Here is a 15,292-nt window from a genome sequence, read left to right as displayed (position 1 = left end):
CTTAACTGAAATTAAAATATTATTTAAAGATTTTATGCATGGGGAAAGAGAGAGGGAAACTAATTGGCTATTGTGGATTTCTTGGATTTTCTTGTTTGGTTGGAACAAGACAGTCTCTGAATTGATATTTACAGCTGCCAAAATGTGTCAACTGGCTGGTATCTCTAAAGACACTAAAATCCATAACTTTCTTAAAGATCCATTTGAGCTACACCCTCATTTCCTCTGAGATATTACAGATCCCGAGGCCCCTGGTCTTTCCCCTGTATGGGGCAGAATTAGAAGTATGAGTCATGGGTGTCCCTGCCCCCAAGGGAAAAGGTGACAAGGTTACCAATCTCTTGTGAGGAGGAAGAGGGAAATGGGAAGGCAAAAGCCCTTAGAGCCACTGATATTCGTACCAGGGGACTTCCTCTCCTCACTTGGATGTTTAGTGCCTGGCACCATGACCATTCTTCCATCACAGTGACCACTGGTAAGGCTCACAATGAATGGAAAACATTAATATGAAGCCCATCTTCTGCTGTGCAAAATTGGCATGGTTCAATAGGTTTATCATTTCTGTGACCACAGTGATCCAATATCACTGTGCCAGTGACCCAATACACTATGCCAATCACCACAGTGATCCACCCCTTTTCATTTTCAACCCTGAAAAAGCCCACTCTGACCTGGAGTCCAGAGGATTATTTTTAGAAGGTACTCCCCTAATTACAGGGCAGCACCACTACATTTTATTGGGACTGCCAAAACCATCCAAAAGGCACTAAAACTCCAAGAAGAAAACTTAGATTCTTTCTCTGTCCCTTGAAGATGTAAATCTTAAAATGTCTTTGAAATATAAACACCCCAGGAGATTACTTGTCAAGGACAAATACAAATCTTAAAAGTCTTCTCCACAAATATTAGTAAGAAGCTTTAGTCATTGGAGCAGGTAACCTTAAATTGTTCCATCTGCCAACTTGGATTCAACTGTTATTATAAACTAATGAGTTTTATATTGTTGTATGTGATTCATAGCTAACATTTTGGAACAGAAGCTATAGAGTGTCTGTGTGTGTCTGCCCATTTATGTATATCTATGGATGCACGTTATATATATGTGATTTTTTTCTTTCTCTACCTCTGGATGGAAATGCTAAAATTAATTTCTAAAAGAGATCTTATTTAATTGGTTTAAAAATAAATAGTTATCAATTAAGTATTCCTAAAACTCAGAAATACAGTAACTAACTCAAATGTTTTTTGAGTTCACATGATCCGGGGTAATCTCTGGTAAATAAAAACTGGTTAAACTAAAATAGGTATGTCTTTAGAGTTACCAGCATTAAATAAAATGCAGATTGGGACCTCTCTGGTGGTCCAGTGGTTAAGACTCCACACTTCCACTGCAGGGCGTGCGGGTTCGATCCCTGGTTGGGGAACTAAGATCCCGCTTGACACACGGCCAATAAATAAATAAATAAATAAAATGCAGATAAACAACTTTTATTCTCCCTGGGCTTCCTAGTCAAATAAATTCATGTTATCTCCATTACAAAATTTGTCAGCAAGAAAGGTAGTTTTGGATGATGGCTGACTTGTGTCTAATGAACTTTTTGTGGGTAGTCTAAACATAATTGTTGGGAGATAGATAAATGTAAGTGGGATAAGAGTTTTTAGGTGGCCTTTTGCCTTGTTGCAGCCAAGGAAGCAACATGGGGCACCAGCAGCTCTACTGGAGCCATCCGAGAAAATTCGGCCAGGGTTCTCGTTCTTGCCGCGTCTGCTCAAACCGGCACGGTCTGATCCGGAAATACGGCCTCAATATGTGCCGCCAGTGTTTCCGCCAGTACGCGAAAGACATCGGCTTCATTAAGTTGGACTAAGTGTGAACTTCTTGAATGGGTCATCACGCATATCTACCTTCCTCAGAAACAATACTAACTCTTTGTATATAAAATAAAAAATATAAAACTACAAAAAAAAAAAAAAAAAGAGTTTTTAGGTGAACTTTACTGCAATAATTATGTGTTATGGTATGTCTACTTAAGAATAGTTTCCCAAATCTTTGGTAACTTCCACCCTGAAAATTTTGCTAAGTTAAATTAAATGATGGGAATTCATTTAATGTCCAGATCATTTCCAAATATGATAAAATACTGAAATAGGAATTGCTCAACAAGTCTAAGTTCACCTAATTTTGACCTCCTATTACAGAGGAAACGGTATTTTCTTCTATTAGTAAGCATGTCCTGTGCCACGTTGAAAAACTATACTATGAAGAAATGTATGTTTCCAGAAATTATGAAATGTATTCATAAATTTGCCAATCTAAAGAATGCTGATTTAACAGTTCAGTTCACAAGTGCTTACTTTTTTTTTTTTTTTTTTGGCCGCACCGCACAGCTTGAGGGATCACAGTTCCCAAACCAAGGACTCGACCCGGGCCACAGCAGTCAAAGTGCCAAATCCTAACCACTAGACCACCAGGGAACTCCCCACACATGTGCTTACTTCTTAGTGTTCATTGGAAATTAAGGTTCCTAAAGGTTAAGAATTCTAATTAATATACATAATTAAAGCTACTAGAAATAATAAGGTAAACAACTCTGTATGCAAGAAAAGTAGGATTTTTATTTTTGGATTAGAGAAGGTATGAGGTATGGAGATGCACTTTTGTTAAGGGAAAAGAAAGTAAATTTTTCCTAAAGTAAAACTGGTTATTTCAGAATGGGAAAGAGGAAAATAAAGGATGAAGTGGTATAGAAAGTTGGGAAGAAAGAGAAAGGAACAGAGAAATTTACCTTGTGGGGTCAAGTTGGCTAAAATGGAATTGTTACTATAAGGGTTTTTTTTAAAACATAGGCTTTAGTATCAGTAGTATGCTTATGTATTTTCTTTCATCTGCTAAAAGGACAAAGTTATCTTGGAGCATTGATCTACTCCTCATAAGAGATTACAAAAGGTTTTTCTTTACCTTTTAAGTAATCTGGCTAGGAATCAAAGATGTTGTGTTTTACCAAAATAATTTCCTCTGCTTCATGTTATCTTAATCAGGTGTTTGATTACTAAGAAAACTGAGTCTTCTGAAAATTATGAGAACTCACAACTCTGGGGCCTTCTGTATTTGCCTTTTAAATCTTTTGTCACTTTGGTTAAGTAGATAATTAAGTATTTTTTCATAATGATCTGTGATGTTATTTAGTTAAGTGTCCAAAACCTTTTGATATTTTGGACAAACTTCCCCAAATCAAATTCTAAGTGAAGTCTTTTTGACCTGGGAGTAACTTTGGGATTTTCTAGAGGTCTAAGGAAAACTGGATTCATAAAACTGCTAACAAAAGATCAAGGTCAAGAATTAATTACAGGGCTTCCCTGGTGGTGCAGTGGTTGAGAGTCCACCTGCCGATGCAGGGGACACGGGTTCGTGCCCCGGTCTGGGAAGATCCCGCATGCCGCGGAGCGGCTGGGCCCGTAAGCCATGGCCGCTGAGCCTGCGCGTCCAGAGCCTGTGCTCCGCAACAGGAGAGGCCACAACAGTGAGAGACCCGCGTACAGCAAAAAAAAAAAAAAAAAGAATTAATTACATAGGGACTTCCCTGGTGGTACAGTGGTTAAGAATCCGCCTGCCAATGCAGGGGACACGGGTTCGAGCCCTGCTCTGGGAAGATCCCACATGCTGCGGAGCAACTAAGCCTGTGCGCCACAACTACTGAGCCTGTGCTCTAGAGCCCGTGCTCCGCAACAAGAGAAGCCAACCCAATGAGAAGCCCGTGCACTGCAACGAAGAGTGGCCCCCACTCGCCACAACTAGAGAAAGCCTGCATACAGCAATGAAGACCCAATGCAGCCAAATAAATAAATTAATTAATTAAAAAAAGAATTAATTACATAGGATTGAATGAACTGCTGAGGATAATTATAATTTTTTAATGCCTTTTGCTTGAAGCACTGTTGGTTCTTTAATCTTTAGTTTTCCAGATTTAAGGAAACTTTTCCTCTTAAGCTATGACTTACAGTAATTTGGTAAAGTATATCTTTGTGAACAAAGATGAAACAATTACTTTTCCCTCCTACCTGATCCCTCCAGAATTTGGAAACTCCCATTGAGTATTCTTATTTTCATGGCCATATAGTTATTTGCATAAGGGCAACAAGAATCTGCTCCCCTTGTGACAGGACAAAATTGGAAATGTTGATTATATCATCAAGGTTTTTGACAGGAATATCATATTTGAGAGAGACATACACAGACTCAGGTATGGCCAGATGGCTTTAAGGAAATAAGTTGACTTTATAGAGTCAACAAACCCCTTGGAAAAATCACCCTCGTACCTTGCTTACAGGGTTTCAGCAGCATTATGAGATCACTTCCTGGAAGGCCCAAGAACCTCAGGATATTTTGGGAACCTCAAGAAGAGAGAGGAATTCACCCAATTCTACAGGTATTGCAGGCAAAGTCTGATGGTAAATTCTAGGCTTGGTTTCCTAGCCTCAAGAGGCATTTAAAAATTCAATCTGGAGATTCCTTATGAAAAGTTCCAGCAAGGCAGACTTAAAAGAGCCTATATGATCCATCACTATTCTTGCTGCATCTATGTAAATAATCAGGCCACGTTTAATGAGACTAGACTTATTTTGCAAACAAATTAGTCTTACTTTGATTATCTCTGATAGAAATGGGAGTGAGTATATAGAGAAAAAAATTATGTTTCAATGGAAAACTATTGTATACCTTGGAGACATCAGATTCTAGTCCTGTTAATCGTCTTTGGCATTTTGTTTTGTACCTGTCAACTGGACTGGATGCTGAATTCTTCTTGTTTCCTCCAATATCTGGCTACAACTCTCCAGACTAATGTTTCCAATTTTTCTCCCACCCTCTGCCTTGGAATCATTAAGAACAAAAACCACCCTTTCCCCAAAGCTATGCAGGCTGAAGTGGGACAACTTGATGTAAACTTCAGAGAGATCTCCACGACAGCTCATGTATGGACAATCTTCATGACTGTTGCTATGTGGGCCACTAAGAAAAATCACCAGAGACATTCAAACTGCAAACCAGGAAAATCTGTCAGATTGCCATTGTCTGCCCTCATTCCACCTGAAAATGCCTCAAGCTTGACGTCTAGAAATCTTCTTGACTGTTGCCTTCAGAACTCAGAAACTTGGATTATAATATGCTCCAGTCATGAACCTTTTTTGTTTGCTTGTTTCTTCTGTTTCCCTAGAAATGCCTCTTATTAAATACCTGACCCAAGGGAATTCCCTGACAGTCCAGTGGTTAGGACTTGGAGCTTCTACCACAGAGGGACTGGGTTCAACCCCTGGTCAGGGAACTAAGATCCCACAAGCGTCGAAGGCAAAAAAAGTTTAAACAATTAAATAAATAAATAAATAAATAAATACCTGATCCAAATATCTGCATCATGTAGGCCTAACTGGGGAACCCACCTGCATCACTGCTTCCAAAAATGGGATATAACCCTTTAACTCACCTATTCTCAGGACTAAAAGACTGGTTCGATGAGATATAGAGCAATCTCCCAACTCAGGACAGGTTCAACACTACTTACACCAGATGGCCCAAGATGTTAAAGTATTCCACAATCTTACCAAATCTTTGAACAGATTGCCAGCGCCCCCCCTCCCCCGGAGATAACTGATCTACTTTCAAGACTGGACTTTTCAAGTTTGATACAATGGCTATGGACTGAATTTCAGACTATTGCCTGTATAATTATTATCAGATTTGCTACTATAACCCTATTTAGATGTGCAATTTCTGGTTACAATGTACCCTACCCCGACTTTTAGCCAATCAGGTACCCAGCCAGTTAATGTCCTCACCATTGATTCTGATGCTTCTGCATCACAGGGAAGATTGCATTGTAAACCCTGACAGGTTGTTGGATTTTTATGTTTTTTTATAATGCAAGTGCCTGACTTAAGTTTTGATTGCCTATATATCCACTTCAAAGATGACTATCTTTTGGGCAGGGGAAGCAAATAATTTTAAATTTCCTTCCTTCCTTCCTTTCTTTCTTTCCAAATACACCACAGAATCATGCAATGCTGCTAGCATTGGATGCAATCCTGGGCCACAAGTCTGCACACTCTTTTGCAACTGGTTCTGTGATGGCTGAACCTTTCATCTCGCCTCTACTGTTTACTATGATCCCAGTGTTATCTTCAAATTAAAGATGCCATCTTTTCTCTGGTAAGACTTTTGTTGTCAAATTACCGCTGCTGGATGTACTTTCTTTCTGAGCTCTGGTTTGCCTTTCTTCTTTAAGTACTTTTTTTTTTTTGGTCATGCCACGAGGCACGTGGGATCTTAGTTCCCCTACCAGGGATGGAACCCATGCCCCCTGCACTGTAAGTGCAGAGTCTTAACCACTGGACCACCAGGGAAGTCCGCTAGTTTGCCTTTCTTGACAGTGGCCCTCACCATATCACCCATACCAGCAGGAGGAAGTCTATTCAGTTGTCCCTTGATCCCCTTCACAGAGATGATAAAAAGATTTTGGCTCCTGTGTTCAAAGACAGCTATCTAGAATAAACACATTGCTAGCCACTAGATAAAAAGCCAGGCCGCCTCCCTGCATTGAGGTTCCTTTGTTTTAGCGATGTTGGTTGAATTTGATAACTGTTTGGGCCGCTTGTTTTTTCTCTTTCCATGCTTTAAATTTCTGTCCTTATGTTTTAAATTCACCAATAAAGAGTGAGCGCGCGAAAACCTTGGTCCCCACCCTTGACCCCAATAAAAGCAGAACCCCAGGCTCACACATGCTTTCTCTCTCTCTCCCCATGACCTCGCTGTGTGGCCCCAGGTGCTGTGTGACTTCCAGGTGCTGTAAGTAAAAAACCTTTGTTTTTTTAAAGTTTCCCAATGGTTGTTGCTGAAGGGTGTCTTGCAATCACGACGACCAATCCAACCACATCATTGCTTGATAGGCTGAGACCGGCACAAAACACCCCACCATATCCACAGGGCTCTCCTTTCCTCATTTCACTGTGGTCTCTGCCCAAATATCACCTCCCCTTTCCCTGCTTTAATTTTTTTCGTAGCACCATCACCAACTATCTGTTTTCTCTCCCCTCCTCTCCTCCTATTAGAATGTCAGCTTCATGAGAGCAGGGATTTTGTCTGGTTCACTGTTGTAGCCCCAACACCTAGAACAGCCCAGCACATAGCAGTCACTTGATTAATCTAGAATGATTTGTTGAATAAATCCCCACTGCCACCCTGCTGGTCCGAGGCACCATCACCCCAGCCCTGGACTCCTGAAGCAGCTCCCTAACTAGTCCACCTGGCTCACCCCCATGCCCACACTCAACCCCTTCTGCAAACACCAGCCAAGGGGATATTTCAAAACTGCCAACTGAATTCACTCCCCAGCTTAAACTCTGCAATGATCAAATAATTTGATAATTCCTCCAATTGATGAGATTTTGTGGAAATAGTCACTCTTACTGGTATGAGTGCACACCGGAGGGCAATGTGATAATATTTCTCAAAGTAAATAATGTATGTACCTTTTGTCCCAACAATTCCATATCTAGGAATTTATCCTCTAAGTAGGTTCTTTTTTTTCTTCATTGTTTTATAGAATTTAAAGAAATCTGTAAATTGTGGTAAAATATACGTAACAAAAATTTACCATTTCAGCCATATTCATGTGTACAGTTCAGCTTCATTAAGTACATTCATATTTCTGTGAAACAACCACTACCATCCACCTACAGAACCTTTTCATCTTCTCAAACTGGAACTCCATGCCCATTCCCCTCTCCCCAGCCTTCTGCCAACTACCATTCTACTTCCTGTCTCTATGAATTTGACTACTCCAGGTACCTCATATGAGTGGAGCCATACAGTATGTGTCCTTTTACGACTGGCTTATCTCACTTAGTATAATGTCTTCAAGTTTCTTCCATGTTGTAGCATGTGTCAGAATTTTCTTCCTTTCTAAGGATGAATTCCATTTTTTAATTCCATTGTGTGTATAGACCACGTTTTGTTTATCTATTCATCTGTTGATGGACCCTTGGGTTGCTTCCACCTCTTGGCTATTGTGGAATAGTGCTGCCATGAAAATGAGTAAACAAATATCTATTTGACTTCCTGCCTTCAATTCTTGAAGAAATAGAATTGCTGGATCATATGGTACTATATTTAATTTTTTAAGGAACCACCATACTGTTTTCACAGTAGCTGCACCATTTTGAATTCCCACTCCTCTACATAGATTCTTACGTACAAGGATGGATAGATATGCAAGGACACTCACTACAGCACTGACTGAAGTAGTAGAAGCCACTTAAAGTCAATAAAGTTATTTACGTTAATAGAATCACATAGCTCTATATACACTGATAAGGAACCATCTGTAGCACATCCTGTTAAATGAACAAAGCAAAGTGCAAGGGAATTGGGGGTAACCTTACTTCTAGGGATTGTCGCCATGGTATCCTGTTGCAAGATTGGCCCATCCACTGTCCACAGTAGCCTGGTCTCCCTAGGGGCTGAGTACACCTAGATGCTGGACTCAGGGCTGACCATCTGTTCTTGGATGTGATGAAAAGGCATTCTGTTCCTGTCATAATCTTTGATCATCTGCGATAGAAAGCCTTTGAGAGCAGTCATGCATAATGTGGGCTCCAGGTCAAAGCAAAAGGTAAAAAAACAAGAGCTATAGTTTTAGGTGTCACAAATCACTGTACCTTTCATCTAGGGGCTGCTGAGAACCAAGGACGTTGATTAAAGACATTCAGGAGAATTGGATGAAGGTTGGTCTTGGCACTCACCAGGGACTATAGTAGAGTATTTAGCACCACTGGCAAATCAGTCAGACCTGGCCTTGGCCATGATCATAGAAGCTGGGATTGGAGGGTGTGAATTTCAAAGAAGGTATGATTCTACAGGCCCACTGGTTGAGGACACACCACCCTCTCTTTGGACCCTGTGGGTGGGGTGGGGTAGTTCTTAACACTGTTTGTAAAAGTACAGAGATGGGAATAATATGACTTTGGTTACTGGAATAATTATGGTGGTGGTGGGGGGGAAAGACCCCAGATCTGTGATCAGCCTCCATAGAAATATTTGCTCAGAAACATTGTCAGGATTGAGGAAGCCCTGAGGAGCCAGTATTATCTATGAAATCTTCTGTTCACTACTTCACAAGGACAAATCATAAAGTAATTGAGGCAGTGCTGATTTCTTGAATAATTCTTCAGTCCACTGTCTTAAAAGCATTGTGCAGAATATTCAAAGAGGATAAACAGAAATGTGAATTTCATAACTACTAAGATTTGTAACTGGCTGGATTTAAAGATTAGTGTGATAATCTGGTTTTCCTCAGAATCTTATTTTAGTAAGAATAACTGGGGAATTCCCTGGTGGTCCAGTGGTTAGGACTCTGCAATTCCACTGCAGGGGGCATGGGTTCAATCCCTGGGCAGGGAGCTAAGACCCCACAAGCCCCACAGTGTGGCCAAAAAAAAAAAGAAAAAAAAAAGAATAACTGCTATGTGACTGTATTAGGGTTATAAGCCAAATTATTTGAGACCCTAAAAAAGGCAGTACTATCACAGTGTTACCAGTTAGCTATTGCTGCATAACAAACCATCTCATAACTACGTGGCTTATTGTTGCAGGCCAAACTGGATGTTAAAATAAGTGGATTAAAGTATGATGAAGATATTTACATTGTTTCAAAGTCTCTTCCCACCAAATACTGATTACTCACAAAGGGAAACTAATAACTATATGGTAGAAAAACCACCTTAACCAAATGATTACTAGCATCCTGTACAACATCATGTATCCCTTGATATGATGCAGTGAGAAAAGGACATTACTCCTCTGACTTTCTTGCCAAAAAATACATAATCTCTACCTAACTATGAGAAAATATCAGACAAACCTAAAGTGAGGGACATTCTATAAAATAACTGACCAGTACTCTTCAAAAGTGTCAGTCATAAAAGACAAAGACAGTTTGAGGAACTGTCATAGATTGGAGGAGAATAAAGAGACAGGACAATTAAATGCAATCTGGATTCATAGATTGATTGGATCCTGGACCAGAGAAGGGACATTGGTGCACAAACTGGAAAAGATGAAATGAAGTTTATAAATGAATTAAGAGAATTGAATCAAAGCCAATTTCCTGATTTCTTATGATTGTACGCTGGTTATATCTCAACATTTGAGGAAACTGGATGAAAAGTATACAGGAACTGTACTACTTCTGCAATTTTTCTGTAAGTCAAAAATTACTACAAAATATAAAGATTAAAAAATAAAATACGCTTAGTGGTTTAAAATAATAGCTATTTTATAATATTTCAAGATTCTGTGAGTCAGGAATTTGGGCAAGACTCAGCAGGATAATCCTGCTCCACCCTGCAGTGACTGGGGTCACTTGGTGGTATTCAGCTTGTGTCTGAGTTGGTCCTGAGCATCCAAGATGATTTTATTCATGTGCTTGGCACGTGGGCAAGAATTGCTGGAAGGCAGGCCTCAACTGCGGCCCCCTCCTCTCTATGTAGTCCCTGGACTTCTCAATGTGGCCTCCCCTGCAGGGTAGTCAGTCTTCTTACATGGTGTCTCTGGGATCTAAGAGCTAGTATTCCAAAATACAGGAAGTAGAAGCTGCCAGTCCCTGTCTTGGTCAATTTGGGTTGCTGTAACAGAATACCATAGATTGGGGGGCTTAAACAACCAAAATTTATTTCTCACAGTTCTTATAACAGACAAGAACAAACCTGACTACCTGTCGGATCTCTTCCTTTAGCTCAAACCCTGTGCTCTATTGCCCATGCTTACTCAAGCTGGCTCTGCACCTTTTGTAAAGAATGTTGCCTATAGCCTGAAATATACATGATAGCCCATTCTGGAGGCTCTGACCTTTAAAGGTATGACACTTTTCCCTTCGTATAGAGATAAAAAGTTGCAGAACAGGGACTTCCCTGGTGATCCAGCGGTTAAGACTCTGGCACTCCCAATGCAGGGGGGCCAGGTTTGATCCCGGGTCAGACCCCGGCTCAAGGAACTAGATCCCACATGCCGCAACTCTAGATCCTGGGTGCCACAACAAAGATCTCACACATGGTGACGAAGATCCCACGTGCCGCAACTAAGACCCGGTGCAGCCAAATAAATATTAAAAAAAAAAAGTTGCAGAACAAAAAATAGCAATTGCCAGTTAGAACTTCACGCTTTCACTGCCAAGGGTGTGGGTTCAATCCCTGGTAGGGGAACTAACATCCTGCAAGCCACATGGTGTGGCAAAAAAATAAATAAATGAATTAACTTAGAAAAGAAAATAACCATTGCCTTGTTGCAGGTTTATAGGAACACTGTGACCAGGATTTGGACAGCTGCAAGAACTAAGGACCCCTGAACCAAGAAGTGTGCAACAACCAGCCACACCTCCTCCCCCTTTTAGTACAAAAGAAGCCTGAATTCAAATTCAGGTAAGATGGTTCTTTGGGACACTAGTCCACCATCTTAGCCTGCTGGTTTTCCATATAAAGTTGCTACTCCTTGCCCCCAAAACTCATCTCTCAATTTATTGTCCTGTCATGTGGCAAGCAGTACAAGCTTGGACTTGGTAACATTCTGAAGCCTGGGAGTCTGAGATCAGGGTGCCAGCACAGCCAGTTCTGGTGAGGACCATCTTCTGGGTTGCCGACTGCTGACTTCTTAATGTATCCAGACATGGTAGAGAGCAGAATGAGGCAAGTTCTCTCATGATTCTTATAAGGGCACTAATCCCATCTAATACTAATCACCTCCTCTAACCCTAATCACCTCCCAAAGGTCCCACCTCCTAGTACCATCACATGGAAGATAGATGGTTTCAACATACGAATTTTGGAGCGACACAAACATTCAGTCCATAACAGTCCCTTACAGCCTGGAGCTAGAAACCGGCAGAGTGTTACTTTCACCATATAATATTAGTCAGAGCAGTCACAGAGCCTGTCTACATTCAAGTGAAGGGGACACAGACCTCACTTCTCAATAGTCAAAGAATTTGTCCCTTTTTTTTAACCCATCACACATGGGAAAGAGATTAGATTAATCATAACCCTTGGCTCTTGGCATACGTTTTTTGGTTTTTTGGACGCGCCACGTGGCTTGTAAGATCTTAGTTCCCCAACCAGGGATCGAACCTGCACCGTTGGCAGTGAGAGTGCCAAGTCCTAACCACTGGACCGCCAGGGAGTTTCTCCAGCATACTCTCATCATTGATGCAGGCATGGACTGCCTTTATATATTTATTTGTTTGTGTATTTGCTTAGCTTTTTTCAAAAAGGCAAAGGAAAGCTTATGTTTTTCCTTTTTGTGTCATTTATGATTTGTATACCTGCTTGATAATATGACTAGAAAGAACTTCTAAGCTTATCTCTGGTTGGAATGGGGTGACACGATACTCTTATTTCTAAAATATCATATTTCCCTTATTTGCATTATTTGGCAAAACTTAGCAGAACTAAAAAAATAACTGTACAGTCTAAGAGCTTTCTGGAGAGGGAGGCTCGAACTTCCCTGGCGGCCCAGTGGTTAAGACTCTGCGCTTCCACTGCAGGACCATGGGTTTGATCCCTGGTCAGGAAACAAAGATCCCACATGCCGCTCATGGTGTGGCCAAAAAAAAAAAAAGAGAGAGAGACAGGCTCTAAAGATTGTTCTAAAAAGTAAACACAGGCTGTGGTTTCTCAGCTAAATTTCCTGTAGGTAAGGTAGGAAAATAAAACGTTTGATCTGGAGATGGTATTACAGTGAAAACGCATGGGCTTTGCAACTAAACCCACTTGGGTTGAATCCTGACTCTTCTACTTTCTAGCTGTTTGGGAATTCAGCTAGTTACCAGAGCCTCAACTTCCTCATCCTTATGTTGGGAATAATGTCAACTTTGCAGGGTGTTGTGAGGATTACAAGACACAACAGTGTAAGTAAAGCATCTATTACTCTAATTGGTATAAAGTAGTTCTCAGTATATGACTACTAGTGTGATTATGTACAGTAATGTTTAGTAGGCTACAAATAATACTTTCAAACTACTCCTGAGAGAAGGAAGACAGATAGATATATACACGTCCCTATTTAGAAACTGAAGATACGAAGACCAGGAACACACTGAAGATCACAGGCTGGTACAATGGAAGGAGGGCAGGGGACTGCTGACTGTGGTCCAGCACTCAGCACTGATGGAGCCCTGGGCAGGCAGATGGGGCAAGGTGAGCACCTCATAACCGGACACTGACCTTGTCACCTCAGACTTACCTGCAGCAGGACCATGTACTGAGAACAGACTGAAACCACAGACCCTGCCCCCCTGGAGAGGCATTCTACTAGCTGAGTAAGTGATGACAGGATTTGGAGGTTTTCCCCAAATCATAATGGGAAAAAATCAATATACATGACTAAAAAAAAAAAACAAGGGGCTTCCCTGGTGGCGCAGTGGTTAAGAATCCGCCTGGCAATGCAGGGGACACGGGTTCAGGCCCTGGTTCGGGAAGATCCCACATGCTGTGGAGCACCTAAGCCCGTGCGCCGCAACTACTGAGCCTGCGTGCGCTCTAGAGCCCGCGAGCCACAACTACTGAAGCCCGTGTGCCTAGAGCCCGTGCTCCACAACAAGAGAAGCCACCGCAATGAGAAGCCCTCGCACCGCAACAAAGAGTAGCCCCCGCTGGTCACAACTAGAGAAAGCCTGCGTGCAGCAATGAAGACCCAACGCAGCCAAAAATAATAAATAAAATAAATAAATAAATAAACAAACAAGAGCAGTACCATTTGTCTTCCTAAGTGAGGTAGCAGTTTTACTGTCTGCAATAATGTTTGAGAAATGAAGACTGAGAATCAAGTACTTTTAGCTAGCAAAAGTGAACTTTTCCTTCTTAACTTTTTGTTATAATGGTTAATGAAATGATTTTTTGTCACAGAGAGCATTTGAATGAATTTCAGACCGTAAAAAGCACAAAGAAGTAACTTGAAGGTTATGCTATCAAATGTGACAATAATACTCTAGTGTATAAGTGTGGATAACTTGATTTCATGAGGTTTTTGTTTCTTTTGTGAAAAGCATAAATGTATAGTAAAAGTATCCAAAAATGCAAAGCATAGAACAGTATGCCATCATCTGTGCATAAAAATGGGATATGTGTGGCATAAATGCATAGAATTTCTCTGGCAGTATACCGAAGGAACTAGGACTGTTGGTAGCCTCATGTTTATACTTTTGTAAACATATGTATAGCATCCATAACTGACATGTAGCATTGTTTACATTGTTAATCATGTTATTCAAATTTACATAAATGGTATCAAATCAGATGCATCATTCTGTATCTTATTTTTCCATTCAACCTTTTGTATATTTATATAAATATACATAAATACATGTATATTTCAATAAGGTATATGTATATTCACATGGTTCAAAAATCAAAACAGCATAGAAAGGTTTACAGAGGAAAGTCTCATCCCTAAGCCATGCCCTCTCCCCAAGCAACCACTTAAAAAAATTTTTTTTTGTACCTTTCCATAATTCTCTTTCTTTCTTTCTTCCTTTCTTTACTTTTTTTTTTGGCTGTGCTGTGCATCTTGCATGATCTCAGTTCCCCAACCAGGGAATGAACCTGGGCCATGGCAGTGAAAGCCCGGTATCCAAACCACTAGGCCACGAGGGAACTCCCTCCAAAGTTTTCTTATGCAAACACATATATTCTCCCTCCTCCTTTTTTACACAAAAGATTGCATTCTATTGTCACCTTTCTGCACCTTTCTTTTTTTTTTAAATTGAAGTATAGTTGATATACAATATTATATGTTACAGGTGTACAATATAGTGATTCACAATTTTTAAAGGTTATACTCCATTTATAGCTATTATAAAATATTGGCGATATTTCCTATGCCATGCAATATGTCCTTGTAGCTTATTTCACACATAAAAGTTTGTACCTCTTAAGCCCCTACCCCAGTGTTGCCCCTCCCCCCTTCCCTCTCCTCACTGGTAACCACTAGCTTGTTTTCTATATCTGTTTCTTTTTTGTTATATTCACGTTTGTTGTATTTTTTATTCTATTTAAAAAAAATTTTTTTTTGGCTGTGCCCTGAGATATGCGGGATGTTGGATCTTAGTTCCCCAACCAGGGACCGAACCCTTGCCCCCTGCAGTGCAAGCATGGAGTTTTAACCACTGGGCTGCCAGGGAATTCCCTGTTGTATTTTTTAGATTCCACAATAAGTGATATCATCCAGTTATTTGTCCTTCTCTGTCTGACTTAT

At 40.6% G+C, this 15,292-nt stretch overlaps 1 protein-coding gene and 1 long non-coding RNA gene across 3 annotated transcripts in view; one reads left to right on the top strand and one right to left on the bottom strand.

The window, feature by feature from the left end:
* LOC309965196 overlaps nt 1-15,292 on the bottom strand; it is a 62,916-nt gene that overhangs the window by 12,351 nt on the left and 35,273 nt on the right. The gene's annotated exons all lie outside the window — the stretch shown is intronic.
* Nucleotides 1,673-1,976, top strand: LOC309965278 (small ribosomal subunit protein uS14). Its single transcript, XM_082844679.1, has one exon. It carries the CDS (start codon nt 1,698-1,700, stop codon nt 1,866-1,868), a length of 171 nt encoding a protein of 56 aa, XP_082700805.1. The 5' UTR covers nt 1,673-1,697; the 3' UTR covers nt 1,869-1,976.

Source organism: Leucopleurus acutus (genome assembly GCF_964270905.1).
Source record: "Leucopleurus acutus genome assembly, chromosome: 8".
NCBI classification, from domain to species: Eukaryota; Metazoa; Chordata; class Mammalia; order Artiodactyla; family Delphinidae; genus Leucopleurus; species Leucopleurus acutus.
Note: the sequence above shows the minus strand (reverse complement) of the source record. Positions and strands in the feature narration are given on the sequence as shown.

Bases quoted from the DNA above. Each gene is read 5' to 3' on its own strand.
- LOC309965278 (XM_082844679.1), top strand. From the start codon at position 1,698: ATGGGGCACCAGCAGCTCTACTGGAGCCATCCGAGAAAATTCGGCCAG.